Source organism: Vulpes lagopus, chromosome 6 (assembly GCF_018345385.1).
Source record: "Vulpes lagopus strain Blue_001 chromosome 6, ASM1834538v1, whole genome shotgun sequence".
NCBI lineage: Eukaryota > Metazoa > Chordata > Mammalia > Carnivora > Canidae > Vulpes > Vulpes lagopus.
Window position 1 is genome coordinate 77,835,614 of NC_054829.1, and position 16,935 is coordinate 77,852,548.

General features: G+C 34.0%; 1 protein-coding gene across 2 annotated transcripts in view; it reads right to left on the bottom strand.

Moving 5' to 3' along the window:
* CNOT6L (CCR4-NOT transcription complex subunit 6 like) overlaps nucleotides 1-16,935 on the bottom strand; it is a 118,459-nt gene that overhangs the window by 33,591 nt on the left and 67,933 nt on the right. For both annotated transcript variants that reach the window (XM_041758125.1, XM_041758124.1), the window contains exons 6-8: nucleotides 5,493-5,561; nucleotides 2,708-2,865; nucleotides 468-622 (exon numbers count right to left, since the gene is read on the bottom strand). In XM_041758125.1, the coding sequence (XP_041614059.1) occupies nucleotides 468-622; nucleotides 2,708-2,865; nucleotides 5,493-5,561 (382 nt within the window). The remainder of the gene's footprint in view (nucleotides 1-467; nucleotides 623-2,707; nucleotides 2,866-5,492; nucleotides 5,562-16,935) is intronic.

Consider the following 16,935-nt stretch of genomic DNA (forward strand, 5'->3'; position numbering starts at 1 on the left):
TTTGTGCCTTTTTTTTACTAGCACAGCACCTGTCAAAAAGCAAATGTTCAGTAAACATTTAGTGAATAAATGATTAAATATATGAAATGTGAATTGAAAAAGGTTAATAAAATTAAGGATTCTGAAAAAAGCCAACCTTAAAACAGAGAGACTCAGACCACTCATTTCAAATCTTAAAATGTACTATGCTTTCTTTTTTTTATAGTAGAACTAGTATTTTACTTCATGAAAACATATTTGGAAATACCATGCTAACACTATACTCAAGTATACACCTCTCAAAATTTTTATGTAATTTGGCAATAAAGCACTAAGTAAAATAAAGATTCTTAATTCTAATACACAGCCTAAGAAATATAACATTACCAAGAGTTTTTAATTTTTACATCTCTTGCTCTCTAACTTTTTGCTAATTTGTGTGTTAAAGAAATAAGTATGCACTATTATGCTTTGTTTCCTTAACTCACTTTTCTGTTTTGAAGAATATTGCACAACCATCCACATGCTTTCTCTCCTGCTCAGACATGATTTTGGCACGTGACTTTGGAGAAAAAAATCCATCGTATCCACGCTCCTTCAATGCTGGCAGAAAGAGAGTGAAGTATTGCTCTGTTTCCACTTCCTGAGGTGAAAGAAAAGTTGTCATCAAAATGACAGAGGAAAGAAAACACTGATTAAGATATAAAAATATTCAGCATTATGAGTAAAATGTGACTAAGTTAAAATAATTCACATAACAAATATTATCTATTCTAACCTTATTCCTAGCAGCAGCCATGTCACAATGGCAGCTTTTAAAACTCAAAGAACCTGACCTATTGGTATGATTTTTCTTGCTCACATAGCTAGTTGGTCCCAACTCTCTTTCGTCCCAGTTTAGAGTTCATTCTACCATACTTCAATTTATCAAAACTGGTAAAACTGGACATATTCCAGATTAAGCAGTAGGGAATAGTCAATTTTATACAGAGGTATAATATTTAAAATTATTTATCTTTCTCAACTGTGATAGAAAGGAATGATACCCAAAAGTGAGAAGTTTAACATCTATCAAGAAAAAGTTCTACTCTAAGGAATTTTTAGGTACCTGAACACCAATCATTCCAATGGTCCCTGTTAATCCAGTACTTTTAAGTTAGACTATTTTATTCTTTGACCCATAAAATATTTTTAACCAATCTTTCCAAATGAGATAATCAAATGTGAAGATAATGATTTATATGATAATGCTCATAACATGATTTTATAACAGTAAAAACTAATAAATAGCCTAAATTTCAGACATAGAGAAAATGCTAAATCAATAAATAATTATTCATATAATGAATCGGCATGAAGAATTTTAGTAATATAGAAAGTGCATTGAGTACAATAGTTTGATCTCAAATCTATTTTGAAAATATATCTGTAAATAAATAGGAAAATTGAATTAAAAAATACGTGCAATAAATATTTCAGAAGTTTTAACAGAGAAACTATTTTTGGATTATGACATTAGGTGTTTTCCTCCATCATTCTTTATATTTTTTCCAAAATATTCAATTTTTCTAGAATGAACATTTTATTCTACAGTATTACCTTATTACCTTTACAATAAAAAAATGCTTCTTAAATTATGACATTTTTATCCTTCAAACTATGCTTAGAAGAATGTGAGGCTATTATTACCGTGAATACTAAATTTTAAAAAAGGACAATTAAGTAACTACAACAAGGCTGACTTTGCCTCCTTCTCTCCCCCAATTCTAATGTCAGTTCTGTTTTTAGAAGAAAAATTAATGTTTGAAGATGTTTATTATTTCTCAGGAAATCATATGAACCATAGCCAACATAAATTATCAAGCTACTCTAGTTAAAAAAAAAAAAAGTTGTTTAAAAAATAATACCTTTTTTCAGGCTATGCTAAAAAGCAGTTATGAAATCATATCACTTAAAATTTTTAAATACCTTCATAAACATGTAACATGCTTTGAAAAGTTGCTAAGAAAAAATTACTAAACACTATCTAGAAACCTTGACTATTCATTAGCTAAGTGTTGAAAAGAAGTGCTAAAACACAAATTTCAACAGAAAGGTGCTTCTTCGGTTTAATTCATTATAATAAAGTGTTATAAAACACAAATGTCTAAATTTCAGATATGGTTTTTAAAATAACACAAAAATGCATGATTTATAGCACAGTATTTTTAAATGTTTACAATGTTTATCATTAAGGAATAGTGAACAAATAATTCTTTTTTTTTTTACAGAGTCTGTAAGTTAAATTTAGATTCCTAAGACACAACCTTCTGCAGTTTTCTCTTTCTACAATACCAATGATCTCTTCATAAGATGAACTGTTAACATGAATAATGGATAAGATTATTTTCACTTAATAGTAAATGAGTATAGGGGGAAGGTTATACTTAGCAAAATAGTTTCACTGCGCAAATGTCTTATATGCTTATTAAAATTGCCCTTTTTAAGAGGAGAGAAAACAATTCCTTTTGAATTTTGCTTTGAATACAGACTCTCTCCCAGAAGTAAGAACTAAGTTCACCTTTAAGTTTCAATTTCTTTTTTTAAATTTTTTTTAAGATTTTATTTTTAAGTAATTTCTACACGCAATGTGGGACTCGAACTTACTTGAACCCCAAAATCAAGAGTTGCATGCTCTACCAACTGAGCCAGTCAGGTGCCCCCAGACAACTAATTTCTATAGTTTTACCTGAAGACTAATGATATCTGCATCACAGTTAACAATTTCTTCCATAATTCCCTTTTTCCTGTATTCCCAGTTTAATGCCCAGGATGGGCAATAGCCGTATAGCTGCCGGGTGGCGTATTTATCACATAACACATTGTAACACATAACTGTGAATGATGCTAAGAATTGGGAGAAAAAAACAAAAGACAAAAGGGAGAAAATTAGGCAACTTTTTAAAAAAAGAAATACCATGTGTATACCTGCACAAGCACACATGGCACACAAACCTATCCTAAATATTGTGGAATGCCGTTGGCAAAATTCTGTTAAACTATATCTACAAAGACTTCACTAGAATCCATCACATCAAAATTCTATTACTAGAATTAGACTTACAGTTCATACTTTAGATTTTTAGGAAATTTATTTTAACAAAAATTCAAATTCTAAATCTGAAAGCTAATTGTACATAATTTTTTGACCAAACTCTAAATGGAACAAAAGTGAATTTTAGTTTTATTAAAAGGCTCTAACTTCATTAATTTTTAAAAATATACATTAATACTTTTGGGAGCCTCTTACTGCTCTGAGCCAGAAGCATATGAACTAATAACATAGTTATAAGTGAATCCTTTTTGCCAAATCATATATCCATTTCTGAAACTGAATTCTCATTTTAAAATGCCCTTAGATTATAAAAGGACTGTGACCAAACTAATAGGACAATAAGGTTTATATCCTTGTGCTCTGAAGAACAAGAGCATCAGTTATCACCTAGGAACTCAAAAATGCAGTCTCTTTGGTACCACAAAGACCTACTAAGTCAGAACCCGAAAGTTGACAAAATCCCCAGGTGAATCACATGTACATTAGCCTGAAAAGCCCTGATTTTTTTATCAGTAATTCTCTATCCAGGCTACCCATTACAATCACTTTGTACAGCATTTTTTAAAAGTGCTCATACCCAAGGCCCTGCTCAAGACTAATTAAGTTAGTGTATTTAGGGTCTAGATAATTCATATTTTTAAAAAGCATCTCAGATGATTATAGTGGGCAGGCATTGTTGCAAATCACATACTTAAATAAAAGGTGAGGAATCCAAATAATGAAAGTAATAGTACTTGATTGAAGTTGGTTGGTTAAGATTCAGCTAAATGGGGGCAAAATTAAGAGAAACTCAGTTCAGTGCTTCCCTGGGTATCTGACTGGAGGCCATTTTGTACACTGTCAGCTTTTTCACTATCTGGTACTGATTCTTAAAAATAATCATTATCGTTTTGTACCTATAAATCATAAGTTATTATAAACATCTCCCTAACTCCCTACTTTTACCAGTAGTAAAAGCCACTTTATTTAGCACTCAGATTCTACTTAAGAAAGTACAACAAATCCTGAGAAAAATTCATTCTCATTTTTCAATAAGGAAGGCCCAAGGATACATTACTTTGAGAATTCAACTGATGGATGAAATCATGTTTCTGTCATTCTTTTTCTTAATGAAAATGTAGGTATGCAGTATGAGGAAGGCTTTTTTTCAAGATTATGTTCATTAGTGCTCAAAAAGGGATTACTTTGAAGAACCAGAATATGGTGTTTTTATAATCAGAAAGGTAACAATTAATTATGCATTAAGGAAGGCTAAACAAAATAAATCCATCTATGTCAAGGCTTTGTATAAAACCTTAAGTATTCCTTTTACTCAGACCATCAATGTGTATCCTGTTAATAGGAGTGTTACTCAACACGGACACAGTGCCTCCTAGAACAAGGCTGATACTAAGCACGTGGTAGTTTTAAGATCACTGCCCCTGGAAGAAACAGAATTGTACTGTATATGCTGGTATTTCTCAGTGTTATTAACATACAAACAGAACCATGAAGATGATATACTTCCTACATTTCCTAATTTCAAAGCAAGTAATTTTTTCTGAATCCTCTAACTTTAAAAAAAAGCACACATACAGAAGGGCTTAAAAAGTACATAACAAGTTCTGCAATTCACCCTTTAAAAATTATTAAAGTGTCAGTATTCAGTGACTGGTTCAACCTTCATATTAAAACAATATAATTTTTATTTGTGAATTTTAAAATGAAACTGGATATAATGAAAACTTACTCTTGTGATTAAAAAGAAGGCATTTGGAAACATACTAATTCATAACTTATTTTAAGTAGAATTCCTAATCAAAAAATGTCTAATAAGCAGTAAGAAGCACTATAAATGATGTCTAATCTTTATTAGTCTCCACTGAAAAGATAAAGCTTTATATTTTCTACATTATTGCAGTTCTAGAAATGCTAACATATCTTTAAATTGATTAAAAATTCATGCTCTACAATTTCTACACCACTGGCCCGGCATTATATTTTGTTCCAATACAGCAAATATAGACTCAATCTAAATTATTCTTTTATAAGTGTTATCACTCTACCCACTCAAGATAGATAAAGTACCGAAGTAGTTTAAAATTTTTGGAAGAAAATTCATTATTTTTCATATTTTCTTTTTAAGTCACCCAATACCTTGTGTGAAGATGCCACTTGGAAGGCTTTATTTATTTTCTTATTGGAAGGCTTCATTATAAGGAATAATTTTAAAACCAAGAGCTCCATCACTATGAAAGATAGAGAAGATTCCTACATGTGGCCCTAATATGGGTTTTCTATTTTCAAATCTATCCATCAGTAGTAAGCTCATCTACCTTGTGGACATAAAATGAAGGTTTATTATACTTATATTACAAAGCCCAAATGCATTTCAAGTATTTCTGAAAATATTCAAGGAAGACTAAGGAAAACTATTTACCTGATGGCAGAATTTGGTCTCGTTCTTTTAATGTAATCCATGGCCTCGGAGGAAGCTGCTCTGGATGAACTAGGGAGAAGAAAAATCTTTTTTAAACATAAGTTAATTTCATGTGCTTCTAAAATTAGTATCATTTACTTTATAATGTCAAATCAACTTCTGTTTTCTCTTCAGCTCTAATGGCCCACAAACTGACTTAAAAATCTAATACTGAAACATAAAGAAGATTTAGAAGCCAAAGGAAGTTCAAGCAGACCTATGCTGAAAACATAATGAATATATGAAAACATTAGGAAACTCATTACTGACATTTCTACTTACACAGCATTTATGAGAAGTACCTACTTAAAACCTTACGTAGGATCGAGGTGCCTGGGTGGCTCAGTCAGTTAAGCATCCAACTCTTGATTTCAGCTCAGGTCATGATCTCAGGGGCTTGGAATCAAGCCCCGAGTTGGGCTCTGCTTTCAGCAGGGAGTCTGCTTAGGATTCTCTCCCCTGGGAATGCCTGGGTGGCTCAGCGGTTAAGCATCTGCATTTAGTCCCAGGATGAGTCCCACATTGGGCTCCTTGCATGGGGCCTACTTCTCCCTCTACTTATGTCTCTGCCTCTCTCTCTGTGTCTTTCATGAATAAGTAAAATCTTAAAAAAAAAAAAAAAAGAAAAAAGAAAAAAGAAAAAGGATTCTCTCCCTCACCTCTCTCACAGAAAAAATGAAGGCACTGGTTAAACATTAATTACTCAGATATGGTTATCAATACTATAGAACTAAAACCTACCCAACTATCAGATGAGAGAAAATTCACTAAGTTAAGATTTAACTAGCCTTTTACTTTTTTCCCTTTAAGAACATTTACAATTACAGGACAATTAGATTCAAGTTTGCAGATTTTCCCAGGGTATGCAATAGTTGAGAAATGTATTCCTTTAGAATAAAACACTCTTATCTTCATCCAGCCACAGAAATTTTGACCAGAGTATCCAAGATCTTTAAAAGCTTCTCTTTACTAGCCATTTTGGTGTTCCAAAAGTCTATCTAAAGAATGCATGTTTTAGCATCCATACTTTTCACAATGTGGAATGAACATTTTCTTTTGCATATTCCATATCTTGTCAGGAAAGGAATGAAGGATATCATTAGATGACGAACAAACCATCCAGCTGGATCAACATACTGAATATCCTGGAAAACAATCATGCCTGCCAGGAGTGCCAAGCCACAATCATAACAACTATCTAAAAAAATGGAAAGCCCAATATACAAATACAATGAAGTGTAAATAAGGAACTTTCTAGCTGCTGGGTTCCTTATCAGGAAATGGTTAAAAATTCAGAAATCAAAAAATCCTCAAAATAAAACCAGTAAGGTGATGCTGACATTTTGGTGCTTCCCAAAACTTTGCCAATATATTTTAATTAATTCATCACAATATATAAGTAAAATGTGTAGTATTCACTGACAATATCCAAAGAGCCAAAAACCTATGAAAAAACACTGTATCTAACCAGTAATCAAGAAAAATAAAGATGAGAGGGCATGTCTTTATCCAGACTGTCCCCCAAATTTTAATATAACCAGAATTGATAATGGTGATAAAAAACGAATACTTGCATACACAGCTGGTGAGAATACAAACTAGTACAGCTACCTGGGAGGACAAGTTGGATCATCTTTTAAAATTTAAACATATATGTCCCTATGACTCAGCAATTCTAATTTCCTGGGATCAGACCTATCTACTTGAAAAAAAGCATTCAAACAGATATTCACTACATTATTGTTTATAACAGCAAAATCAAGGGTAAATGGCTAATACCCATTTTACAGAAGTCTAAGCAAAAGTTTAAGAAAAAAAAGCAGAGATACAAGTGTGCTAAAATGGAAAGCTATATAAGAAATACTGGGTGAAAACAACTAGAAAATATATAATGATGGGGTGCCTGAGTGACTCAGTTGGTTAAGTGGCCAACTCTTGATTTTAGCTCAGGTCATGATCTCAGGGTCCTGTGAGGGATCAAGCACCCCACTGGCTCCATGCTCAGCAGGGAGTCTGCTTGAGGATTCTCTCATTCTCTCTCACTCTGCCCCTCCTCCTACTTACACACACACTCTAATAAATAAATAAATATTTAAAAAATATATATATAATGATAAAATAGAATATGTTTTATTAGAAAACATTTTAAAAACACACAGGAAAAGTAGTATTATCAAATTCTACTGGCATAATTTTTATATGTAAATGTCTATAAAAATACCTACAAGAACACACACTCAACTTACAAGTGTGTTTACTTATGATGGAGGGGACATGCAATTAAAGGTAGTGGTCAAAGAAAATTTTGGTCTTAATGGGAATTTAACATTTTTTACAAGGAGAATAATATATACATGTGTGCCATGTACTTTAATGTTCTTAAGATGAAACTACAATGTCAGTGATATGACAAACCATCAAATAAAATAAAGACTGTTTAAACTGACACAGTACTAGAATTTGGATTAATATGAAAGATAAGTCTGTTCTCATGAATAGAAAAGAAGAGACAGTAGTTAACATAGTAATAACTCTCTCAGGATCATACCTAAAATGTGATAAAACAGTAATCCTCCCATTTTATCTCCCATACATGCCACACCTGGTGCTAGACAGCCCTGCAACCAGCCCTGGAGCCATGAAGAATAGATTAGGGGCAGGGAGTAGGGCAGCAAGAAAATCATGATTTCTCTGGCCAGTGAAGCCAAAAAGAAGTGCAGCAAGTATTAGGTGGGAAACTTACACTCAGTGGCAGTTGTAATTCAATGTGCTAGTGGCAATCTAGCAGAGTCTAAGAGAGTCAACCCACCCCATCACTCCAGTGACGAGAAGCACTGGGCCTCATTTGCCCATGGTAAGTAAGGGTGTCAGCTGAGCCAGGAACAGCTGACAGAACCCATATACTAAATCTAAACTGGGCAACTGTCTGCTAAAATTGAGATTTGATTTTAAAAGGATCAAGAGTCTCCAAACTTAACATTTGAAATAACCAGGATTCAACTGAAAATCACTGGTCATACCAAAGGCCAAGAATATCAAAAATTAAGTGGAAAAAGACTATCAACAGAGACCAACACAGAGATGATTCAGATGTTAAAATTATCTGACAGACATTTTAGAGCAGCCATCATAAACCTGCTTCAAGAAGTAATTACAAATTCCCTTGAAACAAATAAAAAAATAAAATTCCCAAAGAAGCAGAAGTTCTACTTGCTGAAAAAGAAATTACTGAATGAAATTACTGAACTGAAAATCACAATAATCAAAATAATGAAACTCACTGGAAGGGCACAAAAATAAAGACAACCAAAAAATGAGTGAATCTGAGTATTTCATCTTAACAATTAAAAGGAAAATAAACTGTGGCAAAAAAATGAACAGAGCTTGAGAGACTAACAAAAGCTCTATGACTCATATAATCAGAATCCAGAATGACAAGAGAAAGAACATGGGCTTTTAAAAGTATTCTAAGAGATAATGGCTAAAAGGCCTCAAATTTGGTAAATGACATAACCTACAAATTCAAGAAGGTGAGAAAACTTCAAGTAGAATAAACCCAAAGAAATCCACACTAAGACACATCATAAACTGCTGAAAACTAAAGACCAAAAAAATCTCAAAAACATCAAAGAGAAAAGATATATTACCTATCAGGGAACAATGGGTTTCTTTTCTGAAACCATGGCAGCCAGAGGAAGTGGCACATTTTCAAGTGCTGAAAGAAAAGAACTGTCAAACCACAAATTCTGTATCATGCAAAATTTCCCTTCAGAAATCAAGGGGAAATAAAGATGTTATAAAAGGAAAACCATGAAACTTCGTGGCTAGCAGAACTGCCCTTAAAAAATAGCTAAAAGAAGCTCTCTAAACAGAAAGGAAATGATAAAAGAACTGGAACATCAAAAAAGAAAGAGCAAGCAATGAGTAAAATTAGGGGTATACACAATGGACTATCCTCTCCACATGAGCTTCTTAAATCATACCTGATGGCTAAAGCACAAATTATAACATCTGTGTGGTACTCTGTAAGTCAAGGAAAGATTACAGACAATTATATTTTAATAAAATTGGGGAGTGTGAAGGCATATAAAAGGGAAGGCATCAACAAGGCACTTAAAAGTGATAACACCACTATCAGTAGACTATGCTAAATATATATATTGTCATATCTAGAGCAACCACTAAGAAAACTACAGAAGACAATATACTCAAAGATAGCATAAATTTAAAAAGGTACAATTCTAAAATATATTTAGGTAACCCACAGGAAACCAAGAAATGATAAAGTAAAGGGAAACACAAGAAACAGAAAACTGAAAAAATGGCAGACTTAAGTTCTATGCATCAATAATTACTTCAAATGAAATGATCTAAATATACAAATTAAAACAGCAGAATCTTGGCAAGGCAGATAAGAAAAAAGTGATACCTGACTCAGTTGTATATTGTCTACAAGAAACTCATATCAAATATAATAAAATAGTAAAGTTGAAGGAGGAAGGAAAAAGATAATACCATGCCAGTATTAAACAACAACCAAAAAAAGCAGAGTGGTTAGATTAACAACAGATAAAGCAGACTTAAGGGCAAGGAAAATACTAGAAACAAAGAAGGGCATTACATAATGATAAAAGGTTCAATCCACCATATCAAATGTAATATAAATTCTAAATATGTACATACCAAACAATATACCTTCAAAATATATGAAGCAAAAACTGATAGGGCTGAAAGGAAAAATATGCAAATCTACAATTACAGTTGGGGATTTCAACATTATAATGTCAGTATTTATAACAATATGAGATAAAAAACTAGAAAAAATATAGAAGAATGGAACATCACCACTAACTAACATGATCTAATTTACATTTACAAAACCATTCACCAAGACAATAAAACAAATCCCAGCAAACTTAAAAGAACTGAAATAATGTAGAATGTTTTCCAACTGATCCCAAACTGGAATAAAACAAGAATAACAGAAAGAACAAGAAATTAACACATTTCTAAATAATCCATGAGTAAAAGAGGACGTTTCAAATGAAATTTTTAAAAATACATTAAGCAGAAAGAATACACAACATATCAAAATTTGTGGTTAGCTAATGTAGTTCTGAGAGGGAAATGTGTAATGCTACATGCTTGTATTTTTAAAGAGGAAGAATTTCAAGTCAAAACTCTTAAGTTTTTATTTCAAACAAGAAAAAGAACAAAATAAACCCAAAATAAGTAGACAGAAGGAATTACTAAGATATAAGGAAACAGAAAGGTTAAACATAAAAGAACAGAAAAAGATATATAGTGCAAATTCTAACCAAAAAGAATTTGCGTAGCTAGGTATTTTCATATAACCATACTAATATTAAAGTAATAAGAAGAGCATCAGGAGCTGATAAACACTTCAAATAACCAGAAAGATGAAATACATGAAAATATACCCTCAATATATGTAATTAAAAAGAAACACGAGGAACAAAGGAGGTGATTACATAATGATAAAAGAATTCATCTTTTTGATTCCTGCAAGAGCCGTAAGAAATAAACAAATCTGGGGTATGCAGGTGGCTCAGATTGTTATAGGTCTACCTTCAGCTTAGATCATGATCTCAGGGTCCTGGAAGGAAGACCTGAGTCAGCCTCTCTGCTCCGTGGGGGAGTCTGCTTCTCTCTCTCCCTCTGCCCCTCCCATTGCTTGTGCTTTCTCTTGCTTTTCTCTCTCTCTCTCTCTCTCTCTCTCAAATAAATAAGATCTTTAAAAAGATATAAACAAACCTACAATTAAAGTGGGAAATTTTAGCACAGCTCTATCAATAATAAATAAAAACAAAGTAATTACCAAGTGTCTATGTCATATTCAAACAGTTAACAAATGCTGTATTTATAGAAAACAGCACCAAATAACTACAGAATACACATTCTATTTAAGTACATACTTAACAATTAGAAAAATTAAGCATGTGCTGGCTAATAAATAGCACATTTTAAAAATTTTAACCAATTAAAAGTACTCTGACCACAATGCAACTAAACCAGGATTCAATGACAAAGAAAAACAACTCCTCTAGAAATAAAGACACTTCTAAGTGATTCATCTAAAAAGAAGTGATGAGAGCTTTTAGAAAACATGAACTGAATGATAATGAAAATAATACAATTAAAACTTGAAGGATGCAGCTAAAAACCATGTTTAAAGGGAGACATTAAAAAAATACTTTGAGAAAAAAAGGAAAGTCGAAGATTTTTTATGTATTCATTTGAGAGAGAGAGAGAGAGACAGAGAGAGAGAGAGACAGAGAGAGAGGGGGGGGGGGCGGGCAAGCAAGAGCAGAGGGAGAGGGAAAAGCAGAGTCCTGCTGAGCAGGGACCCCAATGCAGAACTCGATCCCAGGACCCCGGGATCATGACCTGAGCCCGAAGGCAGATGCTTAACCCCCTGAGCCACCCAGGTACCCAAAAAAAGGAAAGTCCAAAAGTTAATGATTTAGATGTTAAGCAGTTAAAAAAAGAAAAACAAATGAAACCCAAAGAAAGGCAAAGGAATAAAAATTTAAAATCACTGATACTGGGATCCCTGGGTGGTGCAGCGGTTTGGCGCCTGCCTTTGGCCCAGGGTGTGATCCTGGAGACCTGGGATCGAATCCCACGTCGGGCTCCCGGTGCATGGAGCCTGCTTCTCCCTCTGCCTATGTCTCTGCCTCTCTCTCTCTCTCTCTCTGTGACTATCATAAATAAATAAAATTAAATTAAAAATTAAAAAAATAGAAATAGAAAACCTGAACAGGCCAATAACCAGGGAGGAAATTGAAGCAGTCATCAAAAACCTCCCGAGACACAAGACTCCAGGGCCAGATGGCTTCCCAGGGGAATTCTATCAAACGTTTAAAGAAGAAATCATACCTATTCTACTAAAGCTGTTTGGAAAGATAGAAAGAGATGGAGTACTGCCAAATTCGTTCTATGAGGCCAGCATCACCTTAATTCCGAAACCAGACAAAGACCCCACCAAAAAGGAGAATTACAGACCAATATCCCTGATGAACATGGATGCAAAAATTCTCAACAAGATACTAGCCAATAGGATCCAACAACACATTAAGAAAATTATTCACCATGACCAAGTAGGATTTATCCCCGGGACACAAGGCTGGTTCAACACTCGTAAAACAATCAATGTGATTCATCATATCAGCAAGAGAAAAACCAAGAACCATATGATCCTCTCATTGGATGCAGAGAAAGCATTTGACAAAATACAGCATCCATTCCTGATCAAAACCCTTCAGAGTGTTGGGATAGAGGGAACTTTCCTCGACATCTTAAAAGCCATTTACGAAAAGCCCACAGCAAATATCATTCTCAATGGGGAAGCACTGGGAGCCTTTCCCCTAAGATCAGGAACAAGACAGGGATGTCCACTCTCACCACTGCTGTTCAACATAGTTCTGGAAGTCCTCGCCTCAGCAATCAGACAACAAAAAGACATTAAAGGCATTCAAATTGGCAAAGAAGAAGTCAAACTCTCCCTCTTCGCCGATGACATGATACTCTACATAGAAAACCCAAAAGCCTCCACCCCAAGATTGCTAGAACTCATACAGCAATTTGGTAGCGTGGCAGGATACAAAATCAATGCCCAGAAATCAATGGCATTTCTATACACTAACAATGAGACTGAAGAAAGAGAAATTAAGGAGTCAATCCCATTTACAATTGCACCCAAAAGCATAAGATACCTAGGAATAAACCTAACCAAAGAGGTGAAGGATCTATACCCTAAAAACTATAGAACACTTCTGAAAGAAATTGAGGAAGACACAAAGAGATGGAAAAATATTCCATGCTCATGGATTGGCAGAATTAATATTGTGAAAATGTCAATGTTACCCAGGGCAATTTACACGTTTAATGCAATCCCTAACAAAATACCATGGACTTTCTTCAAAGAGTGAGAACAAATTATTTTAAGATTTGTGTGGAATCAGAAAAGACCCCGAATAGCCAGGGGAATTTTAAAAAAGAAAACCATAGCTGGGGGCATCACAATGCCAGATTTCAGGTTGTACTACAAAGCTGTGGTCATCAAGACAGTGTGGTACTGGCACAAAAACAGACACATAGATCAATGGGACAGAATAGAGAACCCAGAAGTGGACCCTGAAATGTATGGTCATCTAATATTCGATAAAGGAGGAAAGACTATCCATTGGAAGAAAGACAGTCTCTTCAATAAATGGTGTTGGGAAAATTGGACATCCACATGCAGAAGAATGAAACTGGACCACTCTCTTTCACCATACACAAAGATAAACTCAAAATGGATGAGAGATCTAAATGTGAGACAAGATTCCATCAGAATCCTAGAGGAGAACACAGGCAACACCCTTTTTGAACTCGGCCACAGTAACTTCTTGCAAGATACATCCACAAAGGCAAAAGAAACAAAAGCAAAAATGAACTATTGGGACTTCATCAAGATAAGAAGCTTTTGCACAGCAAAGGATACAGTCAACAAAACTAAAAGACAACCTACAGAATGGGAGAAGATATTTGTAAACGACATATCAGATAAAGGGCTAGTTTCCAAAATCTATAAAGAACTTATTAAACTCAACACCAAAGAAACAAACAATCCAATCATGAAATGGGCAAAAGACATGAACAGAAATCTCACAGAGGAAGACATGGACATGGCCAACAGGCACATGAGAAAATGTTCTGCATCACTTGCCATCAGGGAAATACAAATCAAAACCACAATGAGATACCACCTCACCCCAGTGAGAATGGGGAAAATTAACAAGGCAGGAAACCACAAATGTTGGAGAGGATGCGGAGAAAAGGGAACCCTCTTACACTGTTGGTGGGAATGTGAACTGGTGCAGCCACTCTGGAAAACTGTGTGGAGGTTCCTCAAAGAGGTAAAAATAGACCTGCCCTACGACCCAGCAATTGCACTGCTGGGGATTTACCCCAAAGATTCAGATGCAATGAAACGTCGGGACACCTGCACCCCGATGTTTCTATCAGCAATGGCCACAATAGCCAAACTGTGGAAGGAGCCTCGGTGTCCATCGAAAGATGAATGGATAAAGAAGATGTGGTTTATGTATACAATGGAATATTACTCAGCAATTAGAAACGACAAATACCCACCATTTGCTTCAACGTGGATGGAACTGGAGGGTATTATGCTGAGTGAAATAAGTCAATCGGAGAAGGACAAGCAGTGTATGTTCTCATTCATTTGGGGAATATAAATAATAGTGAAAGGGAATATAAAGGAAGGGAGAAGAAATGTTGGGAAATATCAGGAAGGGAGACAGAACATAAAGACTCCTAACTCGGGGAAACGAACTAGGGGTGGTGGAAGGGGGGAGGAGGGCGGGTGTTGGAGGGGAATGGGTGACGGGCACTGAGGTGGACACTTGATGGGATGAGCACTGGGTGTTTTTCTGTATGTTGGTAAATTGAACACCAATAAAAATTAATTAAAAAAAAAAAACTAAAGTATGGAAAAAAAAATTAAAAAAATAAAAATAAATTTAAAAAAATAAAATCACTGATACTATTATTTATTAATAAGAGTGTCAATAAAGCTAAAAATCGGTCTTTTTCTACGCATGAAGTAAATAAAAGCAACATAAATAATATCTGGTATGTAAAAAAGACATCATCACTATATATCAAATAAACATTGAAAGATATTCTGAATAACTTTATGTCAATAAATTTGAAGATTTAGAGAAAATGGGCAAATTACCAAAAAACACAACTTTCAGAAACTGATAAGAGAAATGAAGAATCAGAACAGTACTACAGTTATTAAAGAAATTAAATCAGTAACTGAGAACTTCCTTCAAAGAAACCTCAGACTCAGATATATTCTACCAGACATTTAAGAAAAAAAGAAACCATTCTTAAATACACTTTTCTAAATAATAGAAAATAAATTTTATGATGCCAGTAAAATCTTTATACTAAAACCTGACAAGAATATTGAAGAAAAGAAAATTACTGGCCAATCTCACTCAAACTCATATGCAAAAAATCCTAGGTAAATTGTTAGTAAACTGAATAAGGGATACACACACACACACACACACACACACACACACACACAAACTTTCTTAACCTATATAAAAATTATGGTGAATGTCACATTTAATTGTAATTATTAAAAGCTAGTAATTTTTGAAATTAGATAAATTATCATTACTTTTAGTTAGCATGTACTGTGATCTTTAGCAAGCACAATAAAGAAAAAAGAAATAAAAGATATAAGAATTAGAGGGTTATAAAAGTGTCATTATTCATAGATGACACAATCGTAGAAATTGAAATAAAAATACATTAGGATTAAAAAGAGTTTAGCAAAGTGGCTGAATATGTATTTACCAAAGGCATTTTAAGTGTTCAGCAAGGTGCCTGGAAATCAAGAATATACAAAACCCAACTATATTCCATAAATAAGCAATAATAATCTTATTAAGATAAAATTCATTTTTGAAAAGAACATTTATGAGGGCATCAAAAAAAATCAATACCTAAAATAAATGTAATAAAAAAACATGAAGACCACTACACAGAAACATAAACTCAATAGAGAGAAATTAGAAAAATCACAATAAATCAAAGAATATTCAACGTTGTTAGATCAGAAGATCCAGTTGTAAACATATTGATTCTTTTTTTTTTTAAAGGTTTTATCTATTTATTAGAGACACACACAGAGAGAGAGAGAGAGAGAGAGAGAGACAGAGACAGAGAGAGAGAGAGGGAGGGAGGCAGAGGGAGAAGCAGGCTCCATGCAGGGAGCCTGATGTGGGACTTGATCCCAGGTCTCCAGGATCATGCCCTGGGCTGAAGGCAGCGCTAACCGCTAAGCCACCAGGGCTGCCCTGTTGATTATTCTTTCCAAAGCAATCTATAGATTTAATATTCTCAACCTAAATCTCTAACTTTTGGGAAGGAGAGAAATTTGAAAAGCCAATTCCAACAATTTTAATGAAAATACAAGGTAAAGGAAGAACACCAAAACTAGCTTGGACTTTAGAATCAAATCAAGAAAAAAAAAAAAAAAAAAAGAATCAAATCAAGAAGACTTACTCTATTGAATCTTAAGAATTTTATAAAAATATCATAATTACATTGTTATATTGCCATAAAGACTACCGGCAATGATCAGAAAACACAAAAATCAGAAATAAACCCATCATACAACAATAATTTATGACAAAGATGGCACTAAAAAACTTTTTTTTAAAGATTTTGTTTATTTATTCATGAGAGACACACAGAGAGAGAGAGAGAGAAAGGCAGAGACACAGGCAGAGGGAGAAGCAGGCTCCATGCAGGAAGCCTGATGTGGGACTCGATCCCTGGTCTCCAAGATCACACCCTG